At 36.9% G+C, this 21,408-nt stretch overlaps 1 protein-coding gene across 4 annotated transcripts in view; it reads right to left on the bottom strand.

The window, feature by feature from the left end:
• The window catches only part of USP22 (ubiquitin specific peptidase 22), a 64,672-nt gene that overhangs the window by 26,740 nt on the left and 16,524 nt on the right, over positions 1-21,408 (bottom strand). For all 4 annotated transcript variants that reach the window (XM_088148032.1, XM_088148033.1, XM_015888076.3 and 1 more), the window contains 3 exons: positions 17,683-17,796; positions 17,173-17,217; positions 13,087-13,188 (listed from right to left, as the gene is read on the bottom strand). In XM_088148032.1, coding sequence (XP_088004158.1) covers positions 13,087-13,188; positions 17,173-17,217; positions 17,683-17,796 — 261 coding nt within the window. The remainder of the gene's footprint in view (positions 1-13,086; positions 13,189-17,172; positions 17,218-17,682; positions 17,797-21,408) is intronic.

The raw sequence follows: 21,408 nt of genomic DNA, 5'->3' as shown, positions 1-21,408 counted from the left end.
TTCCCCATCAATATTAGTCGGTATTTCACTTTCAGAGCTGGGAGGACATGGAAACAGAAGACACAACAGAGTGAAAGACAGATGTTCATAATTCAGACATTAAAGCAGAAGGAAAAGAATTAAGGTGAAAACGTCTTACAGAGAGAGAATATTCCAACAGAGCTGTTACGCTGTCAGGAGGCTTTAGAAATGTGATAAATAAATAAACAAACTAGTCAAGGAGATGTAGTTTCAATTCATATTTTTAGGTGATGGAGTCAACCGAACATTCGACTAGGAATGAAAACATACATGAAGCGCTGTCCCATTCATGAAAACATTTTGCTTAAAAGAAAATCTTATTTGTTTAAGATTTACTTCTCTACCTTGAAGAGTTTTAATATGAAATGTTTAAATCCCTTTTTAAAATTGCCAATTTTAACTTCAGTATCACCTAAACCCAGGGAACTCTTACTGGAGTATAGCAATATTCAATGTCTCTTTAAAAATCTGGTTGTTTCCTATGGAGAGTGTTGAAAATTAGAAGACTTCTGGATGGTAAAATAAGAGATATCTACATATATTCCATGCTGCACATATTTTTGTAACAGAATGAGGATTTTATAAAGAGGAGATTTTATGTTAACTGGATTGGAGTTCTGAGGCCAGAATTAAATTTGTGCAGATGGTATCTTTAGAAAATGAGATTCACTCCCACTAAACTGACGAAATACAGTTCATACACAAATTCCTTTCCTCCATCATCCCAGAAACTCACCATATGTTGCTTATATATTCTTATCACTATTCACAATATATTTCATGTTTCAAAAATGGGAAGAACAGACCAGCCGCCAATAGCTTCTACAAGCCAACCCTACATATTAAGTATTAATATATATATATATGGAAGTATGCCAAACAGACACAGTGCAATTCCTACACTTCTACAGTACTAAAGCCAGGTCACCACCAATGTTTTTAGTTGCTGTATTTTCTCACCACAAAGAACACACTGGAAGAAATAACCAACTCTGCCAAGAAAGGGAAACTATTATACATTTTGCTGTGATCTATGGTTACAGAAGGCCCTCCTTTAGATTTCTGTGTTTATTCAAAGATTCAGGTAAAGCTTACATTTCTTTAGCTGTCATTTAAGGAATTCATCATAATTTTCAGGGAAACTGATCATATGTCCTAATCGGAAAGGTACCTGAATATGCAGCTTTGCCCTCCATGGCCAGCAGCTTTTGCTAGCTAATCTGTGAAGCTCCAAGCAGACCAAGTTCTATTCTCTTCCAGAAGCCCAACTGACTGGTCATGCTTACTATTTCCACCACTGATTATTGGTAACTTTGCTATATATTTCCCTAAGGAATAGTTCTTTTGGTATTGGGGTAGGAAAGAAACAGAAAACGTGTTTTGCTTCTCATTTGGAACAAAGCACCCACACCCAGAATATTTTATCAGGGTGTTTCAAGTACGCTATTGAAATAGAAAATCTGAAGCCACTAAAATATTCTGTCAGAGCAAAACTAAAAAGATTCTGAGCATTCTGGCCATATAAAACAACAGGAGTCCTTTACTCCCTTGCCTTCTATTCCAGGCCACAAACATAGATAGGGTGACAGTTCATGCTGATTTGTACCAGCTAGCCAACTTGGCAAAGGGTACAGATTTTTTAAAAAATGGAAATAAAATGAAATCCCATTCATCTTTGACAGAATAACTTAATCTGAAACACTGGCCCCATCACATGGGGCAGTTCTCTCATTCTTTAACTAGCTATTACTTAACAGCAATCAGCTTGAATATTCTACCAAAGCTGGAAAAGACTCGTACTTTTCATTTACATGGGGATAGCTTGCCTGCTGCAAAAAAGGACTAATGCTCCTTAGCTGCATGGAAGAACATTCATTAACATTACAATAATAAAACAAAGCAATCACCCACTCTTACTGTTTTGCCAGCTTCTGTCACCAATGCCAGCATTTAAATAAATGCAATAGCAGCTCATCATACAAACCAGCAAACAAACCAAAACAGACCTTTTGAGTTTCTTAAATGTAGAAGGAACTCATTACCAATAAAGCTCAAGAGCAGGCATGGAGTCAATATATACTGGGGCTGAAAAACAATTCAGATCTGAAAGGGAAAAGTGATTCAGAGTGCATCTGTAGACAACAAACGACATATTCTCCCTGACATATTCTCCCTCATTCACAGGGTAGCCTAGGAAAAGAGGAGATGCTGATAGGTGCAACATATATACTGCCTACATGCACTCCAAGTCACCCTCCCCCCTCTGAATCTGCAAGCCAACCAAGCCATTAAAGATGTCTTTCTCCTCCATACTCACTTCACCACAATACTGTTCCCATGAAAACCACATGAATGTGTTTCATGAAGTCACTAGGAGTCAAACTCAACTTGAAGACTTTAATTTTGCTTCCTTGGCATTATGTTCATTCCTCAGTCTTTGATTACTTTCTACCTCATTCCATTCAGACTCGTCTTGCTTCTGTTCCCTCTAAACTAGCCAACCAACATTTGGGTAGATGACTACTCCTGTATATTATGTATATTATGACCTGTATTAAAGAGTGTGTCTTCAGACCATGCACTTCCAGAGAACACTTCAATTATCACTATGCTTCAGACTTGTGGGATTTCAGAGAATATTACATAGGTTAAATGTATAGCTTGGATACAGTCATCCAAAGTTAAGCTCAATTCATGGGGTCAAAGAAAAAAAAATTGCAATAACTGTGAGAGGTTAAGGCTATGCGCCACAAAAGTTAGAGGAAAAGTTACAATTCAGTTGTAAACAATTCAAAAAACAGTTCAAGAAACAATTTACCTGCTGTGACATCTATGACACAGAAGTGACTGAAGGGCAATGGGATCTACTGCTTTGGACATTTATTTTGGACCCTAAGAGGGCCTTCTAAATCTAATTTGAGAAGATTTAGAAAAGGACTGTGACAATCCTTTATTTTCCTACGCATGCCCCTGGCTTGTTGCTAAATTTTAATTGGTGCATGGTATTCATTTCTCTTCCACTGATGTGTTTTTAATTGGATTGCTTGATTTATTTTCATGATAAATTCCATTTTATCTTAAGTCTTCTTGCTATTAATTGGTTTCAGCATTATTCATACCAGAAAGGCAAAGCATGTTTAATAAATACCATGAAGAACTGCATGATACAGCTTACACTCTTTTCCATCTTCCTCCTTTCCATAACATTGTCACATAATTAAATGTGATAAATAAATAAATAAAAATAATTCAGACAATGAAATGATTAAGGTCTAAAAACCTGTACTAAAGGAGGCGCCGACAGAAGCAATACTACACTAATCGTCTGTGTGCAAATGCAGTAAGCTTTATCATTGCATGCCTTCGGTTTATCTATAACTACACAAATACATTATTATTAGTGGCATTCGTTCATAAACTTGAAAAAAGGCTTAATTTCATGAACTGTGAAAAATGGGCAATGATTTTATTAGCACTATACATTAACACTTTTCATGAGGTGTTAATGGGAAACAATCTTTGTGGTGATCTGGAGCTCAAAAAGGACTTAGTCATGCCTTTTATACTGTATTTTCCACAACAGAGATCCTCCGCTCAGTCAGCCACGGAAAGCAGCTGGTGGGGACTGCTTCGTATGCTCTGTGGCACAGAGTAGCAGGAAACCAACAGATCTCATACTTTAGTTTGCCATAACCATTTTAGCCCTAAACCTAGGTTCTTCCATGGCAGTATTGGAGATCTGTGGCTTGGAAATTATCTTTTGTCAGGCCCCCCAATTTAGGGGCCCTCCAGATGTGCTGGACTGCAATTCCTACAATCCAAGGCTTATGGAAGTTGCAGTTTAACGCATCTGGAAAGAAGCTCTTTGAAAAGGGTTAGATTACTGCATGTGAGGCCATCATAATGAGAAGTAGTTTGCAATGAGTTCCTTTTTTACGTGCATCAGTAATAGGCTGGCATGTTTGCACACAGCTGTTGATTCTGAATACCTGACACTAACTCACCCAACTATTAGACAGTACTGAGTACAGAAGTTCAGTACCAGTGACACAGAAAAGCCAGGGTGGAGTAGAGAAATGCATGCAATTTACTCTTTAAATAAAACAGTTTTCCAAAGCTGATGTTCTTGGCAGGAAAGAAAACCAAGCCCATATGAATTGATCAGAGCCAAACCACCTCAACTTGATCTTGAAATGTACAGTAATCCCTTACTTCAGATGCAAGCCTTTCCTCCCACCCAAACTTAACTAGTGACTCATTAAGGAGCATAATCAAAAGCTGGTGCAGCACAGTTAACTTTGTCTTTCATGCACAGATAATTGAAGACATGCACATAAGCTTCCATGAGTCACAAATACATCACAGAGATGTTTCACTGGTTTAATGAAAATATCTGCCTCAAAGAGCTGGGTTTTAAACTACTGACCATATGGGACTGCTAAGATTTTTCAGCAATTATTTTGTTCAGATGAACCTTCTAAAGAGCAATTTCCGAATGCATGAGCAAGCATAATTATCACTGCGACATCTAATAGTCCTTTTACAGTTATGTACCCTAAGTTGGGCAGCCTTCTAAATATAATAATAATAATAATAATAATAATAATAGCTGATTAAATTATATCCATTATAACATACAAAGAATATAATATTGTTGCTGCTATTGTTAAATTAATCAGACCTTCCCACCAACAAATTCCGCAAAGCTTAACATTTATTTAGAAATCATCTCTCTATAGCTGCCCATCTCATAGAACGTGACTTTTATTCAGTCTTTAAGATTTTCAGCCCCCCAAAAATTCCTTGCAGCAGGATATTTTTGCTTTCATCAAATCTGATACTTGTAATCTGCAATGTCATCATCTGCAAATATGTATGTGTATACAGGTAGTCCTCACTTAGCAACCAAAATTAGGACCAGCAACTCTGTTGCTAAGCACCACAGTCATTAAGCGAAACATCACATGACCACAACAGGATTACAACCTCACTTCCCTTTCAGTCGTTAAGTGAAACGCATGACCATGACTTACAATTTTATTTCTGCCTTCTCTATTAACTCTGCTTGTCACAAGCCAGTTGCAAAGCACAGAAATAGCGATCATGTGACTGTGCGATGCTGCAACAGTCATAAATGCACCTGAATGGTGATCACGACCACAGGATACTGCAATGGTCATAAATGTGAGGATTGGTCACAAAGCTTTTTTTTTTATATACCATCGTAACTTTGAATGGTTGTTGAATAAGGTAATCAGTAAGCGAGGACTACCTGTATATATCACATTTGGTGGCCCCTTTTTGCTCTGAAGGGCAAGATTTCTTAGATCAGTTTAAATATCCCCAAAATAAAAGAAACTGAAAAGGTTCTTAATTTATTTACATTATATGAGACAACAGTTCCTGAAAGAACTGTTTAATACATATGTATTAAGAATAGGTGACTTGATTTAAACCAGTCATGCTATACAGGAAACCCAGAAAAAATGAAGCAGATCAACCTAAGAACATAGTTTTTCTGTCACAATGTATTCAGAAAGTGTTTCAGTGTCAAACTCAACCATTTATTCTCTGCTGGTGTTAGTCAAAAGTTAACAAAAGTGCAAGATAGAACAATAGAAAAGAGATGAGTTTTTATTTTTAGAACACAGCAATTTCTATGCCAAGGTACTATTGGTTGAGGTATAGAATTTCAAAGGTATTTTCAAATACTGGTTTTGTACTAGTTTTGTTAAAGTACATTTACTGGGCATAGAGGGCTTTGATATCTTATTTTACTAAATTTCAAATGGAATCAAGAAATTTTTTAACTTGATTGTTCCAGGTGTTTAGGATGGCAACGGAACATACCTCCAGTACTTAAACTTATTCAAAAGATGGATAAATATTCTAGGTCTGGAATTTTATCTTATTTACACCTTCCAAATTCAAACAATATACTCTTATGTTCAATTTACAGAAGTATCAAACCTAAAGCTAATAATGGTTGCCTATTCTATAAGAAAAGCAATTTCCAAAAAATCAAATCAATCCACTCTTTTAAATATTAAAATGTAGAACTGAAAACTTCCCCAGAAGTCTCAGCTTGTGTAAATAGCACTCTAACAAATCAATTAAAAGTGTTAAATAACAGTAGTCCTAAATAATAAAATTTGGTAAGTTTGGATTAGAAGCCCAAGTAGATAAGGGACCAGTATCCATAAACAAGTTTAGTGATCGACATAAATAAAAACACTGTGCCTCTTTTTATTTTACATAGTTCTAGCATCCATCAAATAGGGAATATTATGAATCCTTGAAAAAGCAGCACTTATTTAGAAGGCAACAAATTCTTATATTAACTTGGCATCCCTTCTACATACTTCCTGAAGGAAGAGTGTATTACCTAGTCGTGATTTATCATTTAGTACGATAAGCAGAAATCGGTAAGTAGCATCACTAAGGCCCATGATCATCCCAGACATATGAATGGCATTAGGAACTTAAGGGAACTGCATCCAAATCGCCAGATTAGATACATACTGTTAGGCAGCAAACCTGGGAGCTTTCATGTGACTAAAAGTTGATATCACCCACAGATTTCTAGAAGCAACAAACCTCTTAGAACTCTGAAGCAGCTGTGTGATTCTTCTCTCACAGATGGCTGGTACAATTGAGCCTCCTGGAGCAGCCAGCTTTCAGAAAAGCTTTCTGGCAGTTTCTGCACATGCCTTTTGGGGAGTGTGCAGAAGGGGTGGGAAGAAAGAAAAAATACACAGCAAAGCTTCTCATATTCTCATGACTATATGAATCAAGTACAAGAAGGAAAGGCCCGGGTATTTGAATTGAAAACACAATTATAAGTGAAAGGACAAACCATGTGTTAACCAAGGTCATGACTTTGCATTTTTCAAATGAGAAAAAAAAAGACATTGAAAAAGAGGAGGGCTTAGATTTTTGTAACTTAGGCATGCATATATATATATATATATATATATATATATATATATATACATACATACATACACATACATACATACATACATACATACATACAATGAAAGTGATTCTTTCATCAATCCATTCTGTTGAGAACTCAGAAAGAAGGCGCTTATTCACAAAGAAATATGAACTGTAGAACTGGGTTTACAAACAAATATTGTAAGAGGATGGGTTTCTGGCATTGTAAATAATTTAGATAAGGGCTTCAGGCTGCTTCCATACACTGTAGTTACATTGGAGAGAATCTATTTGCAGAGAAATAATTTTAAAAAATAGTTTTATCATACTGAATTCTGTAAACTAAAAACAAGGCAGTTAATTGGTATTAAATTAGAAAGAGGTTTAATTAGCAAGTACTCTATTCATTTTTTACTAAATGAGAGGTTATATTATTCATTTACACATACGTATCTCACACAGACAGAATACCACTTCTGACATATGTTTATCGTAATTAACATAATCGGGAAAGCCATTTTCAACCATGGGCTTTTAGAGACCATCACATTTCAACAAAAACTATAATAAAGCCTATCCTTGCCTTCTCAAGCTTAAATTAAGCCAGTGATTTTTTTTTTTTGCCCCAGTTCACCAACCAGCTAGTCTAAAGTAGTCATTGAAGTATTCGTGCAATTTTCAACATCTTCCCATCACCTCTGTCCTTGTGCACAGACACTCATGCTTCGTTTACATAATATTGAAGGATCAAGCAATGTTTCTGGATGTTGCCTAGAGAACCAGAAGTAATTTCTAAATTACTTTTCAGCATACACAATCTCCTGGTGCCACTTTTAGGCTGAAGAACTATTACCATATTTATTCCACTCATGCTTTCCTACCCCAGGTCATGCTGCCAAATGTCACACAGCTGCAAAAGACACCTGCCACTGTTATGTTGCTATTGTCTGTGGCATATCTCCCATTCCTCCTTTTATTTCCTGAAAACAGTTTGCCCTCCTTCATTCCCGTTTTTTTTTTAAAGGGTTCTTCCTCTGCTTTTTTTTTTTGAAATGGGAATCCCAGGTGGCTCTAGCTAATTACCCCTGTACTTTGGAAGCCTAATTCTGCCTATTGTTAAACCAATAGTCTCCAGCCACAAAGTAACTTCATATGCTAATCAGAAACAGACTGATCTCTAGCTAATACCTCAGGCTGTTCAGGAACACAGTTCTTACAGAGGGAGAAAGAGGGGAGGGGTAGCAAAATATAAGCTATGCAAGGAAAAACACACACACACATACACCCTGCATTAACCATCCCCATGCTTATATCCCTGATATCTGAAATTAATCTGATGTGCTCATTTACATCACATGAATAAGATACAGTACAATAGAAAGAATGAACCTGTTTTTTTTCTGTTCTTCCCTTTAATTAGAAAGCATTCAAGACTAATCTACTTAAAACATTATCAGGCTTGATTCTGAATAAGGTTGATATGCCACAGCAGAACAGTAACATCTTGAATTAGAAGCCAGGAATTATTCGGGGTGTTTTATGCAGAAAGTTTGCAGATTAGCTGCACAGAGTGCAAGTCAATATGCACCCTTTTATATACATGGCTATATACAAAGTATGCCATTAACAGATTTTGTGGTAAACAGGCCTCCAGAAGTGATAAATGATGTGGATTATCTGTCTATTTATCAAACTGGCTGTAGCATGACTATCAGGGGTCCTTGGTAGTATACAACAATACGTACTTTATAAAGTACTTTTTTTTTTACTCCAGTCCAGTTCATTGCATGAAATTCTTACCAAAGAAAGAAATAGCCCTCTATCTCTTCCTATGCCACATCTATCCCTCATGAACACTCATCCTTACTCATTTTTCTTTTCAATTAAAATGCACTTATGCATAGTTTATTTCTTTATAAGGAAACTGTTCCAGGCTCCTGATATCTGTGTGGTCCTTTTCTGTACTTTTTCCATTTCCACAATTCTGATCCGAAAATATGTCAGAACCACACATAGTATTCTGAGTGATCACACCACAGATCCTTCTGGATATATAACAATTTTGTTCAAATGTTCTTAATAATCTATAGAGGGAACGGGCCTTTTTACAGCCATTGCATGTCTGTATGTCTGCCATAATTCCAAGATCTCTGCTGATTAGGAAGTTAAAGCCCATTAATTATGTGTGAAATTAAGACGATGTTTTGCCCCAATGTGCATCACTTTAAACTTACTTACATTGAACCGCATTTGCCATTTTGCTGACCATTCACCCAGTTTGGGGAGATCCTTTTGGAGCTCTTCACAATCCGATTTAAGTTTTCACTATCCTGAAAAATTTGGTGTTATCAACAAACTTTGCCAAATTTCTATTCACTCCTAACTTCAGACCATTTAGTATAAGCACTGACCCCTAGAAAACCCCATGTCCTACTTAATTCTACTGTGAAATCTATATATTCCTACCCAGCCTCCTGACCTTTACTCACAGAGTAATTGCCTATCCTACGATTGTTAGTTATATTTAAAACGGCATTAGAAAGAAATTTGTTTGAAATATTTCTGTACATCTGACCATGTAATTTCTATCACTTTTCTAAAAATATAGGTATATAAAACCTGATTTTTCATGCCTATATACCCCAGACTACAAACTAAAGGCTTCCTGACACTCTCAAAAAACTAAAGGAGTTATGATGAAGGCTTATATTTAATATTATTAAATATCCGAATTGCTGGGAAATATTCAACCAATTTTAAAGAAAACCCGGTTTCTAGTTCTGGAGAATGCTGAGGGAACAAGGCAGCTAGACTGCTAATGTGTATTCCCGAGTGAATTCAGTGAGAAACCCAGATATCAATGGACAAAAATATTTAGGGGGTAGGTAGCCATCGGCTATATTCAGATGTCAAAAAAGCAATACTCTTCTGAATCCGAGTTTATTGTAAATGAGCAGCATGTTAATCCTTCCTGCTTGGCATCTTCACCCAATGTGAATAAGTAAACAAAGCAGGTTAGTTCCATCCAGGATTTTAGTGTGAAGATTGATCTGGGAAATATGCCTTGTTCTCCCCTAATAAGCCAGAAATTATTTGCCAAGTATAAACCAAAGCAGAGTATTCACTACCAGGGATGGGATATCCTGGACAGTTTAATTGCTCACAGAGGACAGAGAAACTGTAAGCAGTTTACCTCAGTACCTTGGCTTGATTCCTGATAAACAAAACATCATGCAACCATATGTATTGATAGAGCTCCAAGTTTCATTCAAGTAAAATGCATAACTGACAGAAAGATAATGTAAAAGCTGAGAAATTATTAAATATTCCACCTACAGAAGTATCAAGAATTGTTACTTCTCTTATCCTTTTCATTCCAGATTCCTCACCTCAGCACACGCATAGGAGCATTCCTGAGTCTAAGGATTCTGCTTTAAGGGAAACTAAAAACCTTTCAACAAAAGTGAAAACAGACAACAAAACAAACAAGCAAAGTTGTTTCATTGTTCATTGGTCCTACTCATACTTTCAATTTATTAAAATACAATCTTGTCCAGCACCACTGACTTGACACATAGCTGGGCTTCCCTTACAATAGTGGAACATCCTGTAGAAAAACCCTGTCTTACAATTTACTAGTAGCATATAAAATTAACTGTTTCCACCATTTTCAGCATACCGACACAGCTTCATATACCATTTCCTGTGTCCCCAAGACACTGAGTTTCTTCAACATTTGTTTTCCATTCTAAATTTTCAGTTCTTCAGAACTGTCATCTACACAACCAAGACTGTAGTGCTTTTGTGGTATCTAGACTCCAAAGTTGCAGAAGCAGGAGACAAATTTGTATCTATAGCTTGCTTACTGTAGTTTGAAAGTGTATAATGCCAACCCTGCCCACAAGGGAGTTATGCAGAAAAATAAGAACAGCAATGTAAGAAGAGAGAGACTGAACGAAATATGAGGGAAGCCTTGAGTTGCTCTTGTAATTAGGTATCGGATAGATGGATGGATGGAGCAAATGTCTGAGAAAAGAAATTAAAATACAGGAAGCAGTGAAATCATTTGAAATTTAGGAAGGAAGGAGAGAATTATTGGCTTTGCCCTTTTTTCAGTTCTTTTTCTTGGGAAAGCCTACACTGATAAAGTAACAACAAACCATCTGAGCAATGAAAACATGTCAGGCCAAACAAAAGATGAGAGAAAAAGAAAAGATAGTTCATAATTTAGAGTGTAAAATGTACATCTTAAAAAATGAGAGAGAAGAGAGAGAAAAAGATAAGCATCACCAAAGTGAGAAATAAAAAAAGACAACCTAAGGAGTAAGATTAGAAAGAGGAAAGTGTGAAGACAGGAAACAGGAAGATTGGAAACAAGTACAGTTAAAATATGAAGGAACTCGATCATTAACTATGTTTCCTAACAGATAATGGAAGGATGAAATTTAAAAAAAATCGTTTCTATTACCTGGGCCTGTATTAAAATGATGTCACGTAGAGGAGTCACAGTGATGAGGCAGGTAAATGCAACCAGAAACATAGTTTTTATGTCAATCTCCTTTTTCCTGACCATTTTAAAGATACCAAAATTAACTTTCAGTTAAGCCTAAGTCAAGCAAACAGAAAATTGAAAGCAGAAATAGGACCCAGCCAGATTCACAGGATAGGTGAATTTGAAATCTTGTTATATGTTCAAGGAGACAAACAGCAAACAAAAAGGAGCCCTGAGCTCGCTCCACCTTGCTAACAAACTGCAGCTCTTGAATAAATGAATGCTTTCATTTGGTTCTGCAGTTTTGGATTGGCACATGTTGCTGGTACCAGAATCTGCAAAAGCGGAAACAAATTATTGAACTTTTTCCCAATGGATCCATACTTCCCTAGATCCTAGTTGTGCCAGCAAAATTTGCTCCCTTGAAAGTATTAATGATATCCAAGCCTCCAGCTTTGAAGGCTTCCAATGGAGATTCACTGTCTTCAATATTTTGATAGGGGGAAGTCAAAATGCAAAAAATGGGACAAGAAATTAGTACATAAAATAGTCATGAAGCATGAATATAGGCAGTCCTTGTTTAATGACCCTAATTGGGAAGCGGTCACTAAGTGAAAAATCACATGACCGCAACTACTTTCCAGCTGGAAAGAGACAAGACTACTCAGTTTCATACTTTCAGCCTTTGTTTGCCTCCTAACTACTCCCCCACCCTTTGGAATGCTCCAGTGCCTGCTTATTGTTTTGTACACATTGAAAGCAATGCAATCCCACTGCAGCCCAGGGCTGGGAGCCAGGGTGTGCCATGCAAACAGCTCATTCTCTTGAAATCCCTTTTTCTCCAATCTCTCCACTCTGCGGGGGGAGGGGGAGAGCAAGCAATTTCTGTAGGCAATCTCTCCTTTGCCTGACCCTTTCCCGCTGCCAGTGTGATTGCATTGCTTTCCATGTGTAGAAGAGCAAATAGCTGACTCTCCTGAAGTCCCTCTCCAATCTCTCTGCTGGGGGAGAGGTCAGGCAAAGGGCTGACTGCCTACAGAAACTGCTTGCTTTCCCTCCACCCCTCGCAGAGTGGACAGATTGGAGAAAAAGAGATTTCAAGAGAGTAAGCTGTTGGCTCTTCTACACATCGAGAGCAATGTGATTGCACAGGCAGCAGGAAATGGTCAGGCAAAGGAGAGGTTCCCTTCAAAAATCGCTTGCTTTTTTTCTCCCCTCCCCCCCCTGCAGAGCAGAGAGATTGGAGAGAAAGAGATTTCAAGAGAGTTCTGTAAGCTGTTTACATAGTACGCCCGCAGCTCCCAGCCCTGATTCCCAGCGCGATCGCATTGCTTTCGATGTGTAGAAGAGCAAACAGCTTACTTTCTTGCAATTCATTCCTCTCAAATCTCTCTGCTCCGCAAGGGGAGAAAAAAACACAGGTCAGGTACAGGACAATGCGTACTGACTATAACAGTGATTGTGACTGAGGGATGCTGAGAAGGTCGTAAATGGTCATAAATGGTCTGTAAAGTTATTTTTTTCAGCACCATCAGAACTTCAAATGGTCACTGAATGAATGGTTGGTAAGCAAGGACTGCCTGTAATTCTGCAGAGTATTGTAGAATTTTGTGTGGAATACAATTCTCTCTTACCTATGGTGCAGTTTGTGGTTATTTTTCTTCGCTTGGGGTTGTGTCGAAGCAGCTCTAACTCTCGTTTGGTTGGCTCCCAAGTTGAATACTTCTCTCCAATACCTGAGTAATGAAAAGAAATATATGGATGTATTTCAGAAGACTGCTTGTAGCTATAAGGATACTTTGCAATGTAAACTGCACCATTCACTATATTGGTTTCCCTATATATAACATAGTGATTTGTTTTACTTTACAGTTCTGACCTTCTAAGTATGTTCCCACAAATATGTGCTAAAACATACAAGTCTTATTGCTTGTACTGTATTGGCATTCTAATTTCTTAAAATAACAATTTTTCCTCCTTTTCCCATTCCTAACAATGGATGAAAATACCTTTAGATTAAAAACATAATAGCAGATTGCCCTTCATTTAGGTTGGTTGGAGCATTTTCTTCTGAGCTAAGAGAGTTATGCTGTCACTGGGTCCATGCCTGAAGCATGACCTTTGTGTCCAGAGATATTTTAAAAATATGACAACGGCAAAAATAAATAATCCAATTCATTAGACAGCTATGTGCTATTCTGAAAAGCTGATGTGTAGAACCAATACAATATGAGTGATATCCAAACCACATATTTCCTTAGTATGTAAAAACTAACATCCTCTCAGTCTGTCTCTGCAATCTGGATCATAAATTATATAGGCTGAGAGCCAAAGAACCTTGCAATTAATTCTGTAAGACTGCTGAAGCTTATCTTCCTCAGAGAATAGCTCCTGTGTCTGGCAAGACTGTTTTTAGAGTGAACAGTTTCAAACGATAGTCTGAAAAGAAAAGAAAGGTAGCTATTCTACTGGGCAATTAGATATCCACTGAGTATAAGCAGCTCTTTAAATCCTGGATATAGATTTTAGTTAACAATGTGTGCTGAAAATTAGATGACTGTCATCTGCCAATGAGCATATATCTATGTATATTTACATGTATGCACATATGTATGGCACACACACCCATTATACAAAGTCAGTCTGCTTAGAAGAGAAGTGGAAGATAACCATCTGAAGAAAGGTGAGAGATGGGTCATCTTGGCCTTGAGTCTAATAAATTATTATTATAATTAGAGATGTTAGTAAAGTAGATTAATAAAATGATACCCATTCTGCATTTAAATTTTCAGTTTGAGTCACTAACAATGCAATTCTATACATGGCCACGCAAGTTAGAAGTATGGAAAAGAAAATGAAGGGGGGAGCGAAGGGGGGAAGGGCTCAAAGATAAATGATCTTCCCCAGATAAAACATTCTATAACTTAGATTTTTTTTAAAACTGGAGCAGTCTCACCAAGAAAGAAAGAAAGAAAGAAAGAAAGAGAGAGAGAGAGAGAGGGAGGGAGGGAGGGAGAGAGGGAGAGAGAGAGAAGGGGATTACTCTTTACCTCAAATAACAAGAATCTCTTGTGCTCTTCCAATTACTGCTAACTTAATACCCTAACCACTAAAAGAAAAATACCATACAGGAAATAAAGGTAAAATAAATTTCCATGAAATATTGGAGGGACTAACTATAAAGAAATACAGGATTAAGTCTTCATTTGCAATGATGAATGAGGCACTGTAACATAGACAGATAAAATGACTCTGCTGGGGGTCTTCAGCAAAGCTTTTCAAAACTAACCTTTAACAAGAAACCCATCAGCTCTTTCAAAAGGCTACTGGTTTAACTTTTTGAAATCTTATAAAACTAACATGCAGTTACACTACAACTGGCATGAAGGGGAGGACGTGGCCCAATCAACCAGAGGAGTGGATTAAAGAGGATCTCAAGGCAAGAACTATAAAAACAATGTCCACTATGGATGGAAAGCATCTATCAGACATGGCATAGCAAGATGAATTTGCATACATATTTGTTTGGATTAGTGCTGATGGCAGAAACAAGATTCTGTAAGTAAGGAGCAAACAATAAAGACACATAGTTAAATACATGGATATTTACAACACAAATATTATCAACTAGATTTATTTTAATGAGAAAGAAGTATGTTTTATTCAACTTTAGACATATGTCATCTCAAACCGTTTAAAACACCCCTCCTACTCTGATGCCATCAAAATGTTTTGGTATTTAATCCCTCTCATCTCCAAACAATGGCCATGCCAACTGGAGATGATGTGAATTTTAGTCCAAACCATCTTGAAGGCTCCAGGCTGAAAAGGGTTCATGTAAAATGCCTCGTTTTACTAGATAAATATATACAGCAAACTAAGGGTTCACTCTCAAATATTGGAGGTATCAAGGCCAATTTTTCAGCAATAGCTGTAAAAGAATAACATATTTTTACAGAAACACAATTTTTCATACTAGGAAAAAAACCTGAACTGGCAGAATATTATCAGTTTAGTATTCATCACCTAAGTGATTTATAACATTAATAGTATAGCTATCAGGGACACTTCTATATATTTATGCAATTTCTGAGAAATATACAAAGAATTCTGTGCAGCTAAATTTTTGTCTTCTGAATGAAGAAAAAAAAACATTTTACATGAGTGCAATTTTCATCTCACACACAAGAGTCGCTGTTGTGAGATGGGCAAGCATATAAAATTATTTAAATAAATAAAGTTATTATCCCTCAGCCCAAATTATCTCAGATGGTCGTGAATATAAAAAAGATACCCTTCCCCAAACCATCTGAGTTCCAGGAAGAAATAGTGAAATGCAAGAATAGTAATTTAGGTTCCTTGTTTCATGGTAAACAATTGAGATTTTTTAAGAGAAGAAACTATAGTGGTAACAGGGCATACTTTACATGCAGACAGCCTTGGACTCAATCTTACTGTTGGCATCTCATGAATGAGAGCAGGTAGCAAGACAAGAGAGGAATCCCTCAGACCTGCTGTTACCACCCAGAATATTGAATTCATGATTCAATATACAATTAAGTTTGGCTCATATGTCACATTATTAAGCCATAATGTAGTTTCTTTGGTTTTGGCTCACTGGAGTTTGTAAACCATAGCTTATGGCTTACCTCAAAGTGAAAACTTCGAGGTAAGAATTAGGCATGTTCGCTGTCCTATTTATAAAAATAATAAAAGCAGGATAAAAAAAAATCTAAAAAAAAAAAACCTCCAGCCAACTGTGTTTTCTTCAGTAAGCCATAGTTAAACAAGCCAAGCTTGGTGTGATGTATGCATACATCCTTGTCCAGATTCATTATATTAGTACAACCTTAGTTACATTATTCACATACTGCAGTTATAATTATTGAAACTGAGAGAAATCAGCTTAATTATTCTGTTGTCTGAACAGCGAGCATTCTCAACTCACCCTCATCATTATCATCATTATTACAGAAAGAAAATATTCATGTCCCTTGGAAAGGGCGGAAAGGGTACTTAAAAAGAACATCAGAAAATTCCAACATCTACATTCTGGGCTATTCCAAACTTAAATTGTATGCAAGTCAAAGAGACTTCTACAGTTTTAGACGTACATTAGACTCTCTATAACAATCCCAAGCTGTACCGGTCTGTAGCTTATGTTCCATGTAGCTGTTTTGCTTCTGGATTAATAAACACAATTTGACACGTTTAAGGGGTTATTTGACTGTCACACAGAAGAAGCTTAAAAATATTTTCCCAAGTATTTTCAGTCAGCTGTTTCTTCCCTTACTAAGGCTTTTGCATAAAGTATTTTGTGACATCATTTTCTTGTTCCAAGAGTACTTTGGAACTATCCACTATTACTCCCCTTCCTTTGACTGAGCTACTTCAGATATGAGATGTAAAATGTTTGTTGGGGATGAGGAACAATGCAGTGGCCCACACCTATTTTTAACAGTCACTTAAAAATGGATCAATTCCTTCTAGATACAGGATGATTTTTTTCAATCTTAAATTGCTTTGAAGGGAAAAGGGGAATATTTTGGAGTAGCAACTCAGCCACAGGAAGATCATGCAAAATGTATTATTTCCTGGATCATGAAATACATTCCTTACAATATGAAAACATTGCAGATTAGGTTTCTTGCCCAAAAATGGCAGATAATCAGCAAAGGGACGCTTGCTAGTGAAATGTGTCGCCAGCTCACACTTCTTACCTGTCATTGTACACTGGTAGTGAGAAATCATTGTTGGGGTGAAGGCTAAAAAAGAAAAAATTAGGGAAAGCAAACTGAATAATAAAACAAATGTGTGTACATATATTTGTGTGTTAATATCTACATATATACATACTGTATGTGTAAACAAAGTGAATGCTTATCAAGCTGGCACAGTCTAGGAAGTAACTGCATAGGGAAAGCATGGGGTTTTATATGAAGAATACAGACTTCTTGTCCACTATGTTCAAAAAAGATTTGAATACTCTGCTTATCATTAACTCTGCACAATCACATTTTACTGAAATATTCTTTTTAAACTTAGTTTGGCTATGCTTTTGTGAAGTGTTGGGTTTAAGCCCGGCTCCTGAAGAGAAATAATCTTTACATCTCTCTCTCCCAAAACTTTCATTAATGCTTTCTTATTGGACTACCTTTACAAAGAAAGAAGGGCCAGGTATGACTCGAAATGAAAACCTCTTTCAGCCAGATACTTAAAGAAAACCAAACCTTGTAGCTTCCAAGCTTTCCGTTGTTCTTCTTTGGCAATTTGTTCCATATCTTTGTCATATATGTAATCTTGACACATAAAGCAGTATATACCCCCATACAAAAGGTCTATGGCTGCAGAAGAAGAAGGGATGGGGAAAGAGAAACATTTTTATAAAATTAAAAATCAAGAATTAATTGTCCATAGTTAACCTCTCCTTATTAGCAGAAGGGAGAATAAAAATAAAAATAGCAACTTGGACTATTGTTGTGTGACAAATTTTATGACTTCTATATTTCTATTGCCAAGCCTCAGACAAACAACAGAATTTAAAATCTTCCTGGTTAAATTTTATTGTCACAGATTCCTAAGTATGAATCTCCAATACAACCAATGATATGAAAATATTTCTCAGCAGTCAAGGCACGGCTTCATGTTCCTTGTGAAAATCAATTTTATGTCACTATTTACACTCATCAGCCTACACAGAGTAAGAATGAGCAAAGAACCTCGTATAGAATTATTTTGTGCACGGACATACGTCTTTCTGCAACCCTCAAAAAATTCCATCGCGTTAAGATACAAATGGTGCCTGTATTGCTTCTAGCAATATGAGAGGGCTAAATCTCAAATTTCTGCAAATTGGAATTAATATTTTAAATCAAGAATTGTCTGATAGTCCTGAATGGTACACATGCCAGATCTACAAAGCTAGGCAATTTCAGGTATAGATCAAGGCTAGGGGATACAGTAAAATATCTTCCTCTACGTGCTCTTTATATACCTATACAGGGCTGCCACACATACTGAATACACTTGCAAATTAACAAATCTGGAATTTAAATTTTCATTTTTCAACTAGATAAATTACTGGTCCCCAGAAAGCATATAAACTAAGCCAGGGATAACAGAGTTTGCCCCCTCCCCAATATTTTTGTTCTATTTCCTATAATTAACTAGAGCTAGGGTACCAGAAAATATCTGGAGGATACCAGGCTGTCTATTCCTGTTTTAAGAACCCAAATGCTGTAGCAGTACGTGCACTGCAATTATCTGTTATGCTCGTAGAATCTATACATATCACCCAATGCGCAGCCATACACTTGCTAATCAAGGGCTAGGGACATACACACCAAAAAATGCCTATCAAAATATAATAGTTCCATAGCCTTAAACATATTTAAAGGAAACTAGAAAGCATGTACAATGAAGTTTTTGAAAGCAAAACAGCTCATTCTTCACTATAAGGCTAAAAAAAAAATATCCATGAACATACAAGAAAACTGAATAAAATGTAGAATTAACTCAGTGGTAAAGTAAGCTTTAGGACAGGAAGGCCTGGCGCAATATGGTTCATGGGGTCACGAAGAGTCGGACACGACTTAACGACTAAACAACAACAACAAAGTAAGCTTTGGAAAGAAGTTATCTTTAACAAACTTCTGTAAACTTCAAAATTTGTTGCTTATGTATTCTTATAAGCAACAGAGTTTCAACTTGCTAATGAGCTTCTTTGTGTCTTCTAACACAAAGAAAATTGAAAATCTGTTTTCATTAGGAAAGGCTCTCTAAAGGTTACTGAATATTAAAGTAAGATTGAACAAACCCCCTTTACAATGAAGATATATCTATTTTCATTGTTTAACTGTGGAGTTATATATATGATATTGGAAACTTAGATTAATTAAGGCACAGAACTCTGAGCTTGCATCATTTCCATATTCTAATTTAACTAAGTCTGAAACTTTACTAAGTCATAGAAAAAGAACAAAGATTTCAAAACTCCCATAGGTGAAATTGCTGCTTAATACTGTTCTATCACAATTTACAAATAAATATTCTACTCCATTGCTGAAATTGAAATAATTAACTCCACTAGATTAAACTGGAAATCCAAATGTCAGATAGTGGAATGTAGTTTCCATCATTAACTGACAGACTTACTAATGTATTTGGAACAGGAATAGGGACTGACAGCTGTGTCTCATAGCATTTTAAAATGGATTTGTGTAGACATGTTATGCGAAAAGGCTGTTCATCCAATAACTGTGCTTCAATAAAAGGTTTAGCTTTAAAGCAGATTAATTTTTATAAAATACATCTTTGTGCGTACCAAGTTGGAATTGCTTTTGCTTACAAAATAACTTGTACATGTTAGGGTTAACAGGTAAAGCTGTTCATGAAGGTGGAAGATGAATGGGAATGCTTATATACTTTAACTGCATACACATACATTCTTTTCATGTAATCAGAACATGGGAATGATTTTTAAAATGAAAAACATCAGTTTTAACTATATTGCATAGAATGCAGTTCTTGCTTATATAACCCATACAAGTTAACTGTTGCTATAGCAATACAGTGGGTGGATCAATGTCAAGAGCCTTACAAAGTGATTATCTGAATGTTATACCCTAAAATAAAGCTTTAGATTTGTTAAAAACCAAGCATTTATTGTAGTTCTTAATGTATGTTCTATTCTGCAACTTGGCTACAAATCAAAAGTAATCTTTGCAATTACATTTGAAATTAAAAGTAAATAAACAAAGACAGCATTGTTAGTTATCACAAAACCCTCCAGTACAAAAATGGTGTAACTGACATTTGAAAATACAGACTATTATAATAAAACAAGTGCCAAAAAAATCTCCTCGTGAAGATTTTTATAACAATATGAAAATAGCAACAGAAGCACATTCTATTACATATCCACTGTCAAATCACATAATTACTGTGTGAAGTGTACCAATCTGTAACAGAATTCACTGACAAATATTCCCTTGTGTGTGCGTTTACTCTTTATATTTGTATAAAGGCCTTGTGGGGGACGCGGTGGCGCAGGGACTTAATGACGCTGAAAGTTGCCGGCCAGAAATGGCTGACGCTTCGGCGGTTCGAGTCCAGCCTTCGCGCTAAACAGGGTGAGCTCCTGTTTCCTCCCCAGTTCCTGTCAACCCAACAGGTCGAAAACTCACATGAGTAGATAAATGGGTACTCTCACTCCGGTGGGAGGAAAGATGCTGGCGGCGCTTGCACGGGAGTCGGGAGCAGCTGCCGGTAAGCGCGAAACCGCGCTCGCCCGAAAAGGGCGCGAAGCAACGGAAACCCCGCCTCCTGCGCTCGCCAGCTGGGCTCTGCTCTAGGAAGGAGGCTCTGGCAAAAACCACTTCCGAAACAATTGCCTTGAAAACTGCAAGGACTCGTCCAAGCAGTCACTGCAGGGTCAGTAATGACTGAGCGCAGACAAAAAAAAAAAAAAAGGCCTTGTACAAGTCATCCTGGATGATCAGTCCCTATTCTGCATCAAACTGGATTCTTTAGCAGCGGTTAAACTATTAACTGACATTCTGGAAGCACTCGCCGAGGTGGCCTCTCCCACTGTTTGCAGCCTGCATGCAACAATCCCATCACTGAGGCCGCTTATGCTCCCTCCTTTCCAATCTGGGCTCGCTTATCCCATGAGCATCTATCCCAGCCCCTGATTTGCCAGGAATGGAAGCACTCCTAATTCAGTCCCTCAGCCAGAAAGAGGAGTTATACTTCAGAGACATCAGGATGCTGGGATACAGATTTGGAAAAGCCTACTGGTTTGTTCTTGCAAGGCTTAGTTATCTGTATTATATAGTTGGTGTATTAACCACACTGTGATCTTTTGCAGAGAAAATAGTGGTGGCTTCCTGTGCTACTGCAGGTTATTCCTGAAAGTAGTGCTCGCTTAATGACCATTCGTTCAGTGTCTGTTCAAC

This window comes from Python bivittatus, unplaced genomic scaffold (genome assembly GCF_059951505.1).
Source record: "Python bivittatus isolate LINGU-HERP-01145 unplaced genomic scaffold, Pbiv_v1 ctg000560_np1212, whole genome shotgun sequence".
NCBI classification, from domain to species: domain Eukaryota; kingdom Metazoa; phylum Chordata; class Lepidosauria; order Squamata; family Pythonidae; genus Python; species Python bivittatus.
This window is presented reverse-complemented; position numbering and strand designations above follow the sequence as displayed.